Source organism: Suncus etruscus, chromosome 1 (assembly GCF_024139225.1).
Source record: "Suncus etruscus isolate mSunEtr1 chromosome 1, mSunEtr1.pri.cur, whole genome shotgun sequence".
Lineage (NCBI taxonomy): Eukaryota > Metazoa > Chordata > Mammalia > Eulipotyphla > Soricidae > Suncus > Suncus etruscus.
In genome coordinates, this window is record NC_064848.1 from 175,210,397 (window position 1) to 175,225,133 (window position 14,737).

A 14,737-nucleotide genomic window follows, 5' to 3' on the forward strand; every position below is an offset into this window, starting at 1 on the left:
ACAGCAGGTCCAGTAGCTGAGCTGAGGGTCCCAGGGTCATAATTGCTTTGGTGACCTGCCTCTCCCTAATGCCTGTACTGTGAAGTAAGTAGCACCTCTCCTTTTCCTCTGGGGTGCTCCCACCCTGCCCTGAAGGGCTTTGAAGACAGAAGAGGACTGCTTTAGGCTTAGAACTCCTCAGTGACCCTGGGAGTGAGAGGGCTGGGACCTTTCTCTTTCATCAGCATTCCATTCCTGAGCCCTGGGAGTTTCCAGCGAAAGCCAGGCTAGGGCCAGGACCAGCCTAGATGCAGAGTAGTCTCAGCCCACAGCCTGAGGAAGGAAAGATGGAGCAAGGGAGGAAAGAGGGAAGTTACCTTCCAGACCAAACTGGGGCCTCACTTGAGCCTCTCTGGCATCCTCTTCAGGCTCCCCTGCCTTCAGGCCTTGGGTTCAGAGCCACCTCCTCTACCCCCTCCCCCCTGCTACCACCTGCGGAGTGAGGAGCAGAGCTGGGAGCGGGTGCACAGAGCCGCTCCCTGGCCTGCCTGGCAGGAGACCTGCCCCAACAGGCTCTCCCCGGGAAGGGAAGCAGAGATCAAAGCACTGGGAGTGTGAGTAAGCCCAACTCTGACTCCTCTTCCTGCCCACTGCAGAGAGAGGATTAACTCCTTCAGTGCCTGCAGTAGTTGAGCTGCCTAGACATGGGACCCAGCCAAGCTGCCAGGACTCCCTGAGCCTTAGCCACTACTGGGCTGGGAGCCCAGCCGCAAGGTGGGAGGTCAGACTTTTGCTCTTGTGCTTGTATTTGGCCTTCAGCACTTTATCTCACCCTCACACAGAGTCCTGGATTACTGGGCTGTGCTCGCTGGCTGGTTCTGCTGAGGTCTGCACAAGTCTGCAGGAATAAGCCGTCAGGCCTGATGCCCAGTCACTAGTGTAACCCTCACCCTCAGAAGGGAACTAAGGGTCTATCCCAATCCCTGATTCCTGACTCACTTCAGCCCTTGAATTGACCTGGGGAGATCTGACAAACTAGATTGTAACCAGGAGTTAGCCCCACAGGGTGGACTCAGTTTGGGATTCTCTGCCATGGGCACTTGTGTTAGATGGAGCCATGTCCTAACTACCCTTGGAACTTTGCCTGAGCTCAAGAAGTCCCTGCAGGTTCTTCTTGTCAGCCAAATCTGGACCCTAGGAAGCTCAGTTGTTTTTTTTCCTTGGGAGCTTATAAGACCAGTACAAAGAAGGTCTCCCAAGAAAGCTCAAGGGTCCCAAGAACCAACTGGGTAGGTTCAAAACCAGGGATGGAGAAGTCAGGCTATTTCAGTGCCTCTGTACTGGGCGCCACTAGAGCTATGTGGTATGCGGTTTGAATTTGGGTACCTGGATGCATTATGTTTTGCCTTTTTGCCTGGAACTCTCCATTTCTCCTTGTTCTGGCTATCTGTTACCCTGCCTGCATTCAGTGGACAGGGTAGGGTGGCTACTGTTAGTTACTCCACTTTTCTGTTCTCTTCTTTTGTGTGTTTTTTGGGGGGACACAACTCTAGGTGCTTATAGTAATTTCTTTTCTTTTTTGGGGGGGGGGGTTTGGGCCAACCCGGCGGTGCTCAGGGGTTACTCCTGGCTGTCTGCTCAGAAATAGCTCCTGGCAGGCACGGGGGACCATATGAGACACTGGGATTCGAACCAACCACCTTTGGTCCTGGATAGGCTGCTTGCAAGGCAAACGCCGCTGTGCTATCTCTCCAGGCCCTTATAGTAATTTCTAACAGGGCTTGGGTATCATGTGGTACCAGGGACTGAACCTCCATATATACATATATACACGCTATATGAACAACCTCTGTTCTCTCTGTTGTAGTGAAGGTAAACTGGGGGAACTTGCAAGAAGGGGCTTTATTTATTTTTAGTCCTAGAGCCTAATCTATCACCCTGTATTTAGTAAATGCTTTCTTTTCTAAGTTACATAGGCATCTGGTTCACAATACTGTTAATGGTTGGGTTTCATACATAAAAACTTCCCAGCACCACAGCCTCGACCAAAGTGTCCACTTCCCTCCCACCTTTGCCTTACTGTCCCCCACATCTTATTTCCTCCATTCAATCCCTCCAGGCTTCCTACTGAAGTTAAATTCTCAGTTTCTGTCACCTTTGGGCATTTGTTATTCCCCTCCTATGTATAATTCCTCATATAAGAGATCATCCATGAATGTCTCTCCCCTTCTAACTTCCCTCAGCATGATACTCTCCAAGTCCACCCATGTAGCAGCAAATTGCATGACTTCATTTTTTCTTATAGCAAAGTAGTATTCCATTGTATATGTGTACCCCAGTTTCTTTATCTGGTCATCCTTGGACCCATGGGGTAAACCCTTTCTTAAAGTTCATTCTGTTACGAAGAATGGACTAAGTGTGGTCCTTTGAAAGCAAAGGGACCTGACTGAGATTTGTGCCCCACTCAGCCTGCCTGGGTGGCAACGTGTGAAGTGCTAGAAAGGGCTGAGTCTCTCTGCATGTGATCTGTCATCCTCTGCCCCAGCCCCATCTTTGCTGTGTCTTTACAGGCCCGGATGGCAGGGGAACGAGGTGCCAGTGCCGTCCTCTTTGACATCACTGAGGACCGAGCTGCTGCTGAGCAGGTACCTAGGGATATTGGGGTGCTAGAGGAGGGATGTGATGGAGGGCAATCACCTAACCGGGGAAGAAGGTTCAGGACACAGCCGCCCCCTGGACCTTGCCCTCCTGCAGCTGCAGCAGCCCCTAGGATTGACCTGGCCAGTGGTGCTGATCTGGGGAAAAGATGCTGAGAAGTTGATGGAATTTGTATACAAGAACCGGAAGGCCCATGTGAGGATTGAACTAAAGGAGCCCCAGAAATGGGTAAGCACACAGCATTCCCTACTCCATTCCAACACCTATTTGAGTCCCTGCAGTCTGTTTGCCACAACTGCCTTGATTTCTGGATCTGAAAGACCTCAGAACCCCCCTTATCCAATGTTTTTCCCTAGCAGTGTGCTGTGGGCTGTGTTCTCCCCCCCCCCCCGCCCCCCGCCCCGGGGCCTCCACTGTGCAGTGAGTAGGTGGGACAGTGGAGTTCCAGGGTTGCTCTCAGTTCTTTGCTTTCCTGACATGGCATTAGAGCCAGAATTTAGCACTGCTCCTCCTGACAACCATCCTACCTGGCTCTGCTCTGCTCATTAGGTAGCTCCCACCTTACAGACAAAATCTCTCTAATTACCTAAGGTTGGGGGTTTACATGAGTCCCTCTCACAGTGGACATCACAATTCCCTTTCTTCTAAAGAAGAAGAGGTGAGGTGAGGTGGGTCTCATGTGGTCACAGAGATCCCCCTTACCCTGCCTGCAGGTTTCTCCCTCCTACTTTTATTGCTCTGGAAGACTCAGAGATAGGGACCTCTGAGCTGTGGTATCTTCTCCCACATGAGACTAGGAATAACCCTTTCCACTTCTGCCTTTTTTTAGCCTGATTATGATGTGTGGATCCTCCTGACAGTGGTGGGCACCATCTTCGTGGTTGTCTTGGCTTCAGTGCTGCGCATCCGGTGCCGGCCCCGCCACAGCAGACCGGTGAGCAGGATGTGTGTGTGTGTGTGTGTGTGTGTGTGTGTGTGTGTGTGTTTGCATGTGTATGTACTGATTTCCTGCAGCTTCTTTTGGAAGCTGGCTTATTCATTCTTTCATTCAGCAGAGTGAACTGTTAGTTCCCAGCACTGTCAGGTATTGAATATAGCACAAAGAAGAAAAGGAGTAGACCTTCCTCAGGGAGCTTTCAATCTGGTGAAAAGAGATCAAAAATAAAATCCAGAGGGTGGATACAAGGCATAAAGAAGAAGAAGTCAGGGTTTTATTTATTTATTTTTGGTAAGGAAGAGCCTACAATCAGCAGTGCTCAGGGGACCACATGGGGTGCCATCAAACAGATTGGCTACATGCAAGGCAAATGCCCTACTCACTGTACTATCACTTTAGTCCCAAGGGTTAGCTTTTACTTTTTTTAAATTTAATTTACTTCTTGGCTTTGAGGTCACATCCAGTGATGCACAGAGATTATCTTGATACTCTTTAAGGAATCACTCCTAATAGACTGCACTCGGGAATTACTCCTGATGGGTTCAGGGGACCACATAGGATGCTGGAGATTGAACCCTAATAGGCTGCATGCAAGGCAAGTGCCCCATCTGCTGTACTATCTCTACAGCCCAGGGTTAACTTTTGAAACACAGGTGCCAGAGTGGGTCTCACTCAGAAGATGGCATTTCAGGAAAGACACCTGATGAGTAAAAAGGTAACATGCACACTTATAGGAGAGAAAGCAGCCAAGGTGGAGAGAAAGGGAAGGATAGAGAGCTTGTGGCAGAAGCATGCCTGGCCAGTTCAAGGGACAGCAAGAAGGCGACTCAGCTGGAATAGAATGAGCCCAAGTCTGGAGTGTCAGGCCAGAGTCAATAGGCTCAGGCCATTGTTGGTACTTTGTGTTTTACTCTGGGTGAAATAGCAGTCCTTGAGGATTTTAAGTTATTACAGTACCGCAATGTGAGATATGTTTTAATATTAGCATTCTTGCTACTGCCATGACATCAGATTATAAGAGTGCAAGGCAGGGAACAGAGAACCCAACTTGGGGACTGGAGTGATAACACAGTGGTAGGGCATTTGCCTTGCACCTGGATGACCCAGCATGAACCTCGGTTTGATCCCCAGCATCACATATGATCCCCTGAGCCTGCCAGGAGCGATTTCTGAGCACAAAGCCAGGAGTAACCCCTGAGCACTACTGGATATGACCCAAAAACCAAGAGAGAGAGAAAGAAAGAGAGAGAGAAAGAGAGAGAAAGAGAGGAAGAGAGAGAAAGAGAGAGAGAGAGAGAGAGAGAGAGAGAGAGAGAGAGAGAGAGAGAGAGAGAGAGAGAGAACCCCTCTCGCAGAGGCTAGTACAAAAATGAAGCTAGGTGTCAGTAATGACAGATGGCTTTTTTTGGGGGGGGCTCCTCATACCCCAGCAGTGCTCAGGCTTGCTCTTGGCTCTGTGCTCAGAGATTACTCCTGGTTGTACTCAGGGGATGGAACCTAGGTCAGCCACATGCAAGGCAAATGCTCTACTTGCTGGACTCATGCTCCATCCCCAGTGATGAGAGTTTGGATTAGGAAGACAGCAATGATAGCAGGGGAAGCTAGTTAGATTCTTTACATTTTGAAGGCAGAGCCTACAGTTAACTTATGGCTAATAGAATTGGACTAGAGATATAGTGAAGTGCATGCTTCATGTATGAGGCCATGGATTTGATTCCCAGCACCACACAAAAGGGCAAAGAATGGAATTGTCTTTTGGGGAGAGGGGAAATGGGGAAGACATGGGAAAATGGGTGTGTGGTTGGGATTGGTTAATGGGGCTGGAGAAATAGTACAGTGGGTAGAGAGCTTGCTTTCCTGCAACCAACTAGGGTTCAGTCCTTAGCATCTTATATGGTCCCCTGAACACTGCCAGAAGTAATTCCTGAGCACAGAGCACTGTGTTCTAAGTAACACTTGAGCAGGTCTGAGTGTGTTCTCAAAATAAAAATCAAACTAACAACGAGAGATTCGTTGTGCCTGGGATATGGCACAAAGGGTTAAGTTGTGCATGCTTTCCCTGCAGAAGCCTCAGGTTACATCACCAGCACTATAGGGTCCCTTAAGCACCAAGCTAGGAGTAGCCCCCAAGAACCTTCTAATGCCCAAAACCAAAGAAATGACATCAAACTCTTTTATGGGTTGTCAAGGGAAGAAATACCTCCCAGTGAGAGCTGGGGAGGAATCTAGAACTCAGTCTGCTGGGCAGAGCAGGTATGAACCTTGAGAAGTCGAACTCCCAGGACAGGTGACTGAGAATGAAACTGGGGGTCCAAGAGTGAGGGAAGAGGAGCACTGTTCCATGTGAACCCCATCTCTCTTCTCAGGATCCCCTTCAGCAACGAACAGCCTGGGCCATCAGCCAGCTGGCCACCAGGAGGTACCACGCCAGCTGCAGGAGGACCCGGGCAGAGTGGGCAGACTCGGGCAGCAGTTGCAGCTCCGCCCCTGTGTGTGCCATCTGTCTGGAGGAGTTCTCTGAGGGCCAGGTAAGGCAGAGTACTATGGGCAGGCTGGGACAAAGACCAGAGGGTGGCAGAGGGAGGTGTGGGAAGGGGGGAAGGTTTGGTGTGGGAGTTCCAACCACATCTCAACCCAGTGGATCTCCTGCACAAGCAGGGGTGAGGCAGGCCTGAGGTTAGTTATCTGCGTGCTCTTCCAGGGCAGGAGAATTACTGTTTGCGGGTTTTGTGTGCTGGGCTCTGCAGTTGGTATTTTAGATGTGTTATCTGATTTTTAACTTGATGCCAGTAAGGAGTAGGAGTAGGTGAGATCTTTATCTTATAGCAGAAAACTGTTAAGAGGTTCACCCAAGATCATAGTGCCAAGTGGCAAAAGCCAGGTCTACCCGATCATTCCTGGAGTTAAACCTTTTTTTTCTATAAAGGACTTTGGAAAGTAGGAGAAAGCCAAATAGGGAGGTCAGAGAGTCGGGGTGGCCTGGTTCCTGGCTTGTCTTGTAGCTATTGTTACCCTTGCTTTCTCCAGGAGCTTCGAGTCATTTCCTGCCTCCACGAGTTCCATCGAGCCTGTGTAGACCCCTGGCTGCAGCAGAACCGAACTTGCCCGCTCTGCATGTTCAACATCGTAGGTAGGAGGTGGGCCGGGACTTCCTTTTATGAAGGGAATGGGTAGCATGTAGCTTCCCTCTCAGAAAGGATTTTGCCTTGAAGCTGAGGAAATAGCAGCATTGTCTGATTAACTCCCCTGAGGGCTTCCTCTAAGGAAGAAGAACATCATTATCATCATAATTTAGGTTTGGGGCCACACCTGGTGGTGCTCAGGGGTTACTCCTGGCTCTGCACTCAGAAATCACTCTGGCAGGCTTGGGGGACCATCTGGGATACCAGTAGTGATCGAACCTGGATTTATATTGGGTCAGCTGCTTGCAAAGCAAACACCTTACCATGTGCTATCTCTCCAGCCCACAGAGTTGTATTTTTTGACTATATTGATTCTAAATCTGGGTGTTTTAAATATTTTTAATTCTAATTTTCTGGTGTTGTAGAAAATTCTAACAAATTTTAATAAAACCAGGGCTTTTCTGGGCTGGATAGTGATAGTACAGCAGGTTGGGCAAGCTGTGGCTGACCCTGGTTTGATCCTTAACACCCTACAGGGTCCCCTGAGCCTGATTTTTTTTTTTTGAGTGTAGAGTCAGGAGTCAGTCCTGAGGACCATTGGGTTTGTCCCCCAAATCCAAACCAAACAATTAACTTAGGACTTTCCTCAAAGACTAAAGCAAGCCATCTTGAAAGTGTTTACCTCCTAAATATGGGTTAAGCGACCCAAAATGGCTGAGGGGAAGAGCCATGAGGGGCCTTGAGTAGGACTTACAAGGATCTGCCCTGACTGGAGCAAGAACCTCAGATAGTAGCTCTCCAGGGGCCCTGCCAGCATCCTCTGTGGGCCTTTGGAATTTAATACCTATCCTCTACTTTTTTCTTCCAGAGGGAGATTCGTTTTCCCAGTCCCTGGGTCCCTCCCGCTCTTACCAGGAACCAGGCCGGAGACTTCACCTCATTCGCCAGCATCCTGGCCATGCCCACTATCACCTCCCTGCTGCCTACCTGCTAGGCCCTTCCCGGAGTACTGTGACTCGGCCCCCAAGACCCAGGCCCTTCCTTCCTTCACAGGAGCCAGGCACGGCCCCTCGGCATCACCGGCTCCCTAGAGCTCCACATCTGCGGGCTACCAGTGGTGAGCAGCAGCATCTGGAAGTGGTGCCACATGCCTACACACTGGACTGGGGACTGAACCGCTTCGGGTGCCCCTCCCAGCACTCTGCCCCCTGCCCAGTGCCTGTGCACCGGGCCAGGCCTCACGACAGCAGTGGCTCAGGAGAAAGCTACTGCACAGAGCGCAGTGGCTACTTGGCAGATGGACCTGCCAGTGACTCCAGCTCTGGGCCCTGCCACGGCTCCTCAAGTGACTCAGTGGTCAATTGTACGGATGTCAGCCTGCAGGGTATCCACGGCAGCAGCTCCACCTTCCGCAGCTCCCTCAGCAGTGACTTTGACCCGTTGGTTTACTGCAGCCCCGAAGAGGAACCCCCTTCGGTAGCAGAGGAGACTCATTCTTGTGTGACTGCTCGGCCCCGTTCCTTGGACTCAGTGGTACCCACAGGGGAACCCCAGGTTTCCAGCCATGTCCACTACCACCGCCACAGGCACCACCACTACAAAAAGCGTTTCCAGTGGCATGGCAGGAAACCTGGCCCAGATGCTGGGGTCCCCCAGTCCAGGTCTGCTGCTTCTCGGACACAGCCCCAGCCAGAGCCACCTGCTGCCCAGCAAACTGCCAAACTCACCCCAGCAACCACTGCAGGGCAGCTGCACAGCTCATCGAGGCCCAGGGCCCTTATGGAGCCTGTCCCTGCCCCCATGGACCCCGCCAGCCCCCGTCCTGGCAGCCTCTTGCACTTGCAGAAACCCAGTGCCCCCGTCCGACACCCACATCGGAAACGGCGAGGGGGTTCCTCACCCTCAGAGCCTACCCTAACTCCTCGCCCCCCACAGGACCTGACTGCACACTCGCCTTGCCAGATTTTCCCACATTGTGGCCAAGGCCTGACATACTCTTGGTCCCCAGAGGCCCACCCATTGATTTTTGGACCTTCAGGCCTAGATGGGAGACTGCTACCTGAGCCCCCAGGATCCTGTTACTCAAGTTCACACCCAGTGTGGCTGTGTCTAACTCCACGCCATCATCTGGGCCCACACCAGTCTGGGGAGGGGCCTTCTGAGTGGAGCTATGGTGCTCCTGAGGGCAAGCCATGCCCTTACCCACACTGCTCGGTGCTGCCAGCCCAGCCTGGTGAGTCTTATGGGGGGAGGGTGGGCAGGATTAAATTGAAAATTGTTGGGGGCCACAGTTATAGCACAGTAGTAGAGCATTGGCCTTGCACACAGCCAGCCCGGGATGGACCCAGGTTCGATCCTCGGTGTAGTACATCCCCTATGGTCTCCCAAGCCTTTCAGGAGTGATTTTTGAGTGCAGAGCCAGGAGTAACCCCTGAGTGCCACCAGGTGTGGCCCCCAAACAAAACAAAAACAAAAAGAAAATAAACTGCATGTTGTAGATGGGTGTAGTCAGCCAACAAGGGGGTGTTGGAAGCTGAGAAGGACCCCCACAGAGCTGACAAAGTCTAGAACACTAGGCAGAGCCTGGGATGATAGCCTGAGTGTCTGGTTCTGTGGGGTTAATCCTTCTATTCTTGGACAGAGGGAGTTCCTTATCTGGTTAAAACATCAGAAAGCATTTAGAGTGGTTGAGAATAGAAGCTCAAATGAGGATAATGTTTCAGTGCTTTAATGATTGAGACAGGGAGATGGTACAAAGGGCTGGAACACATGTTTTGCATGAAGAAGCACCAGTATATATAAGATTCAGTCTCTAGACATCTGAGCATCACGAAGTGACCTCATGCACTGAGCCAGAAATAGTCCCCCACCCAACTCAGCACTACTGGGTGTAGCCCAAATTTAAAAAAAAATTAGTTTATGTATATCCAAGTATACATTCCATATTAGCATAACATTACACAGAAAGCCAAGAAGTGATTCTTGCCCTTGAGAAGAGAGCATGGTGGAATAATTATTGACAACCACAATTCATTCATATAGAAAGGCTATGTTGGTGATTGTAGCAGAAGCCTCATGTCCCAATCCCAGGGCATTTGAGAAACATAGGTCTGGAAGCAAATGCCAAAGCAAGAAATTATCCACACACAGTTAAGTGGATAAAATAGGTTCAGAAACTTCCACATGCAAGCCTTCTGCTCCTATGAAGCAGAGAGCTCAGTAATGGAAAGCCGAAACCACAAGCGATTTTCTCCTGAGATCCAGGATCTTTATTAGGAAGCACCAGACCACACCCTGGGGTGGAGAACAAGTGGTCTAAGCCACCAATCCAAAGGATGCTTCCATCCAGAGCTGCTTTCGACCAATGAGTTACAAGCATATCCTGAATAGGATGGAACCCAGTTAACCCAACAGGTGATAGAAAGGAAACAGATACAGAGAGATAGAGATGACAGGTTCTCAGCAGCCCTGTGGTTTTCTGCCTTTCTCCTAGGATTTCCCTTCTCAGGACTCTTGTGAATAATACTACCTCATTTTTCTCAGGAAGGGGTGTGTGTAGAGTGCCTCCCTGTTATTGTTACTGGGAATAGTGTCAATCCTGATTTTAGCTTGGTGTTTATTTGCTTAAATCCTTTTCCACTGCCAGAGACCCCTACTTTCTACTCTTCCTCATCTTTGCATTAGAGAAGTCACAGTGATTTGTCTCCAGACATAGCTAAGAGGACCTCTTCAGTCCAAAAAGAGAAAGCGAGCCAGCAGTATAAGACCTAGTGGTCTTGTATTTTAGAATCCTATTGGCACAACTAGCATGCTGTTATCATTTATTTATATGTTCATTTCTTCCCTCCTTTTCTTTCTGCATCCTGGCTAATTTCTGAGGTCATGGAACTGGTTAGCTGGGAGATCAATCTGTGGGGAGATAGGCATGCAGACAGGTCTAATGGTTCTAACACATTTCCAACAGTTTAACACATTGTTGAAGGAAGGCCTGCTAAGTAATGTCAGAAGTTTTGGGAATACTCCAAAAATTCTCAGCCAACTGGCTGGAAGGCTCATTGTGAGAGCCTGAGGATATGGTGATACTCGGACTCTACAATGCTGGGTACCATCAGGGCCACATCTGTGGGTGCTCTAGATCCTGTGCTGTGTTGGGGATTGCACTGCCTCTCCAGCCCAATATAAATGTAATGTCAGCTTTAACCATGTGCTTATAATTTCTTTGGATCCACTCTTGTGCACTTTTACTGACACTCTGCTGTCCCCTCTTTCCAAACCCAAAGGTAGTTATTTTGTTATTTTTTGTTTTTTTGTTTTTGGGTCACACCCAGCAGTGCTCAGTGGTCACTCCTGGCTATGCCCTCAGGAATCACTTCTGGTGGTGCTTGGAGAATGAACCTGGGTTGGCACATGCAAGGCAAGCACCCCACCCATTATACTGGGGGCTCAGGTCCCCAAAGGTAGTTTTAATGTTTCTTTTCCCAAATCTTCATATCCATCCAGGTTCTACTAACTGTATATCAGATCACTTTTATATATTCTTCCCAGAACTGATGGGTCTTGCCCATGTCTTGCCATCTTAGGCCAAGTGGGCCTAAGGACTGAGGTATGGGGTCAGGGAAATGACTAAGGACTGGAGTGCATGCCTTGCCCTCCCCAGCACTGCCAGTTGGGGGCCCCCCAGTGCTTCTGGGTACAAGTAGATTTTTATAGCTACACCAGAACATTAAACCATCTGCCCCAAATGGTGTTTTTTTTTTTTTTTTAATTTAATAAAGGCTAAAGTATAAATTTCCTTCCTAGCTCTCTTTCCCTTTCATAGGGCCCTGGAAAACCTGGTCTTATCCCTCCAATAACACTGTCCAGAAATTTTCAAATGTTCTGTTATACCTACAATAAAGAAAAACCCAGCCTGGCTTAGCCTTCAAAGCTTTAGTGTCTGGGATCCTCCATTAAACATCCATCTCCCTTTCCAATCTGCTCTTCTACTTTTTCCCTTTCCCTTTTCCACATATTTCACAAAAGTGGGTAAGCACTTCTTTTTTTTTTTGTTTTTTTGTTTGTTTGTTTGTTTTTTGTTTTTTTTTTTTGGGCCACACCCGGCATTGCTCAGGGGTTACTCCTGGCTGTCTGCTCAGAAATAGCTCCTGGCAGGCACGGGGGACCATATGGGACACCGGGACACCGGGATTCGAACCAACCACCTTTGATCCTGGATTGGCTGCTTGCAAGGCAAACGCCGCTGTGCTATCTCTCCGGGCCCGGGTAAGCACTTCTTAAAGGTGGCAAAATGTTACATTCCTGCTACCATAAATCTAATTTTCTCCCTTTACTACAGGCCGGGATAATTTTTATCCACTTTCAGGAGAAAATGAAACAACAGGCCCTTCCTGTTTGCTACACATGGATGTGATCATATCCACTTCTTTCATTATATTGTTTTCACACACTCCTTTTCTATAAAGTTATTAGCTTTCTGCTTATTGTTTTAGGGACCTCCTCAAGCCCTTTGAGCCTAGCTGGTAGTGCCAGGTGAAGGGCAGTGCAGTGCCAGGAACAGAACTCAGGGACTTGCCTATGCAAAGCATGTGATCCACCCTTTGAATTCTCCCCAGTCCCCTCTGCTGATTCTTTATGGTCTTCTATTTAGCACATTAGGTAACAGACCACATTCAGGAGTCCTTAATAAATATTTATTGGGTGAATGCATGAATAATAAGTATTGGTTGCTATCTATGTTTCTTTTTCTCTAGATTTGTTCTACCTTGTAATCCCAACTGGGGCCCCCCTCAACTTTCAATCTAATCACCCCTCTAGATACATTCCCCACTTCTCCCTCCCTGTGGCTATCTCCCAGCCCTCCTTTCCTGCAGAAGGAACCAGCAAAGTAACCCTACTTGTTCAGTGACCTCTTTCCTTCCTTTTCCAAATGCAGGCTCAGAGGAGGAGCTGGAGGAGCTGTGCGAACAAGCTGTGTGAAAGAAATGTCCAGGCTTAGCTCCAACCAAGACTATCTATGCTCTAGACAATTTGGGACCCGACCTAACATAGAATCCTGCTCCTGAGAGAAGAAAGGATCTCAGAAGACTCACCCCTCTTTTTGCTGTACAGCTGGAGCTGCCTAGAGAGGAGAAGTGCTGGTGGGCATTGAGGGCTCCAAGTCTGTGTCCAGCCAGCGGCTGGGCAGGCCCCTACTAAGGCTGTTTTCTCACAGCATACCTGCTATGAGGTATGGGTGGAGAGGTGTTACAAAGGTGCTGCTCCTTCCCCCAGTCCCCAGGTCTCAGGATCACTGCTGCTGCAAAGGGTCTATCTGAGTGACCCTTTCTCACCTCCTTCCTCAGGTGAGCCCTGCACACTGGTGTTAGCCCCTCCCCTTCAAGGCTGCTGAATCATTTTTTTTTCCTTCATTGCAAAAGGATCAGGAGCATAGGTGAGCCCTGGTCCCTGAGCCTTAAAAAATGGGGCTTCTGTAGTTTTTCCAAGCAGTGCCTGCCTGGTGGTATATTGCGGGGGCAGGCGGTTTTTTTTTTTTTGTTTTTTTTTGTTTTTTTTTTTTTTGTTTTTTTTTTTTACCTTCTGGTCCTTAATTCTCAGACTATTGTATCATCAGAGGAGAGACTTTGGAAAACCAGGGTATGGGATTCTGTTCTTGACACCTTTTTAAAAAACAAAAAACAAAAACAACTCCTTTGTCACCTCTAGAGCTCCATTCCTTGGGAACTGGGGCAGGGAGAGTAAAGGAGGAATAGAATTCTTCTGGGAGATCTGCATCAAAATTCCATATAAGCCAAGGTAGAGATGCAGCAGAAGTCTGGGCTGGGCAGTTGGTACCAAGTGGGCAAAGGCCAAGGGGCCTTTTTAGGGTCGCATTAACCCTAAGATAGCCTGACCATTGTTGACCCCTCTGGCATTATCCCATTTGGAATGTAAATGTGGGAGCAAAGTGAACACAGGACCCCTACCTGGGACTCAGTCCTCAATCAATGGGGGAACTAGCACCTAGGTACCCACATGGGTATTTTTATCTGAAGCAGACAGAAAGATGCTTGAATCAGGCACTATGTTGAATAATGTATTTATTTGCTAATATATTTATCCTTGAATTCAGCTTGGTCTTGTGGTTTTTGTTGTATCATGCTTATCACTCAAAATAACTTCACCTCCTATGAACAGAAATTATTTGAGGTGAACTTGGTGCCTAAATTGCATAAGGTGAAGGAACATTAATGATGGAATTCACTGTGCTTCAGTAGGTAGCTGTGTGAGACTTTCACTGAAAATGGAAGTTTTGATGCTCTCCTGTGACTTTGGGCAAAGACTTCCTTGTCTATCTCTCCACCCATGAAATGGGGTCCCTCCAGAGCTATTGCTGAATCTTGAGAGGGGTTTCCAGCGACAGAATGTTCTGAAGTGGGAAGTGTTCAGTGTTAGAGAAAGGTCCATGCATAATAATAATCTGGAAAAGGGGCGATGGACATTGAGCAGTTTCAGTGGGGAGGCTGATTTGGAATGAATGAACAGCAGGTCCAAAAAACTATCCCAAAGCTTCAAGTCACGAAGGCCAAATGGCTGCACCCTGCCTTCTCGATCCAGAACAGCATGAGAGCAAGGGCTGGTGCATGGTGACAGGAGTCCACTTTCTGGGCCCCTCATAAAACACAATCTGCCCTTTTTACTTCTCAGGGAATGGTCTGGGTAAAGGTAGCAAGTGTGAAATCAGAAAACTATTGAGCTGACTCTAGTCTAGGGCGAAATGGGAAAAACAAAAAAGTTTTTAAAGGACGCTTAATCCCCTCCAGCTGTTGTGAAATAAAGGCCGAAAGGCCATGTGCCTAAAAGCGAGAAGCCACGCAAAGGATAAATTATCACCGGAAAGAGAAGAAAGACGTCCAGAAAGAGTTTCAAAGATTCAATAAAGAAACGCTCCCACCTCACCCCACCCCACCCCACCCCACTCCAAGCCCGCCCAGGGGCCTCAGGCATGCATTCCTGGGCACAGCACTGGGGAAGCCAAAGCAGCCTTGCACTGCAAATCAAACTT

General features: G+C 48.8%; 1 protein-coding gene across 1 annotated transcript in view; it reads left to right on the top strand.

Annotated features, from left to right (window-relative positions):
• Positions 1 to 12,701, top strand: part of RNF43 (ring finger protein 43) — a 73,342-nt gene extending 60,641 nt beyond the window's left edge. The window contains exons 3-9 of the mRNA XM_049772776.1: positions 2,550 to 2,624; positions 2,734 to 2,865; positions 3,467 to 3,571; positions 5,941 to 6,102; positions 6,602 to 6,704; positions 7,565 to 8,929; positions 12,629 to 12,701. Of these exons, the coding sequence (XP_049628733.1) occupies positions 2,550 to 2,624; positions 2,734 to 2,865; positions 3,467 to 3,571; positions 5,941 to 6,102; positions 6,602 to 6,704; positions 7,565 to 8,929; positions 12,629 to 12,672 (1,986 nt within the window). The 3' untranslated portion in view covers positions 12,673 to 12,701. The remainder of the gene's footprint in view (positions 1 to 2,549; positions 2,625 to 2,733; positions 2,866 to 3,466; positions 3,572 to 5,940; positions 6,103 to 6,601; positions 6,705 to 7,564; positions 8,930 to 12,628) is intronic.
• Positions 12,702 to 14,737: the final 2,036 nt, after the last annotated feature.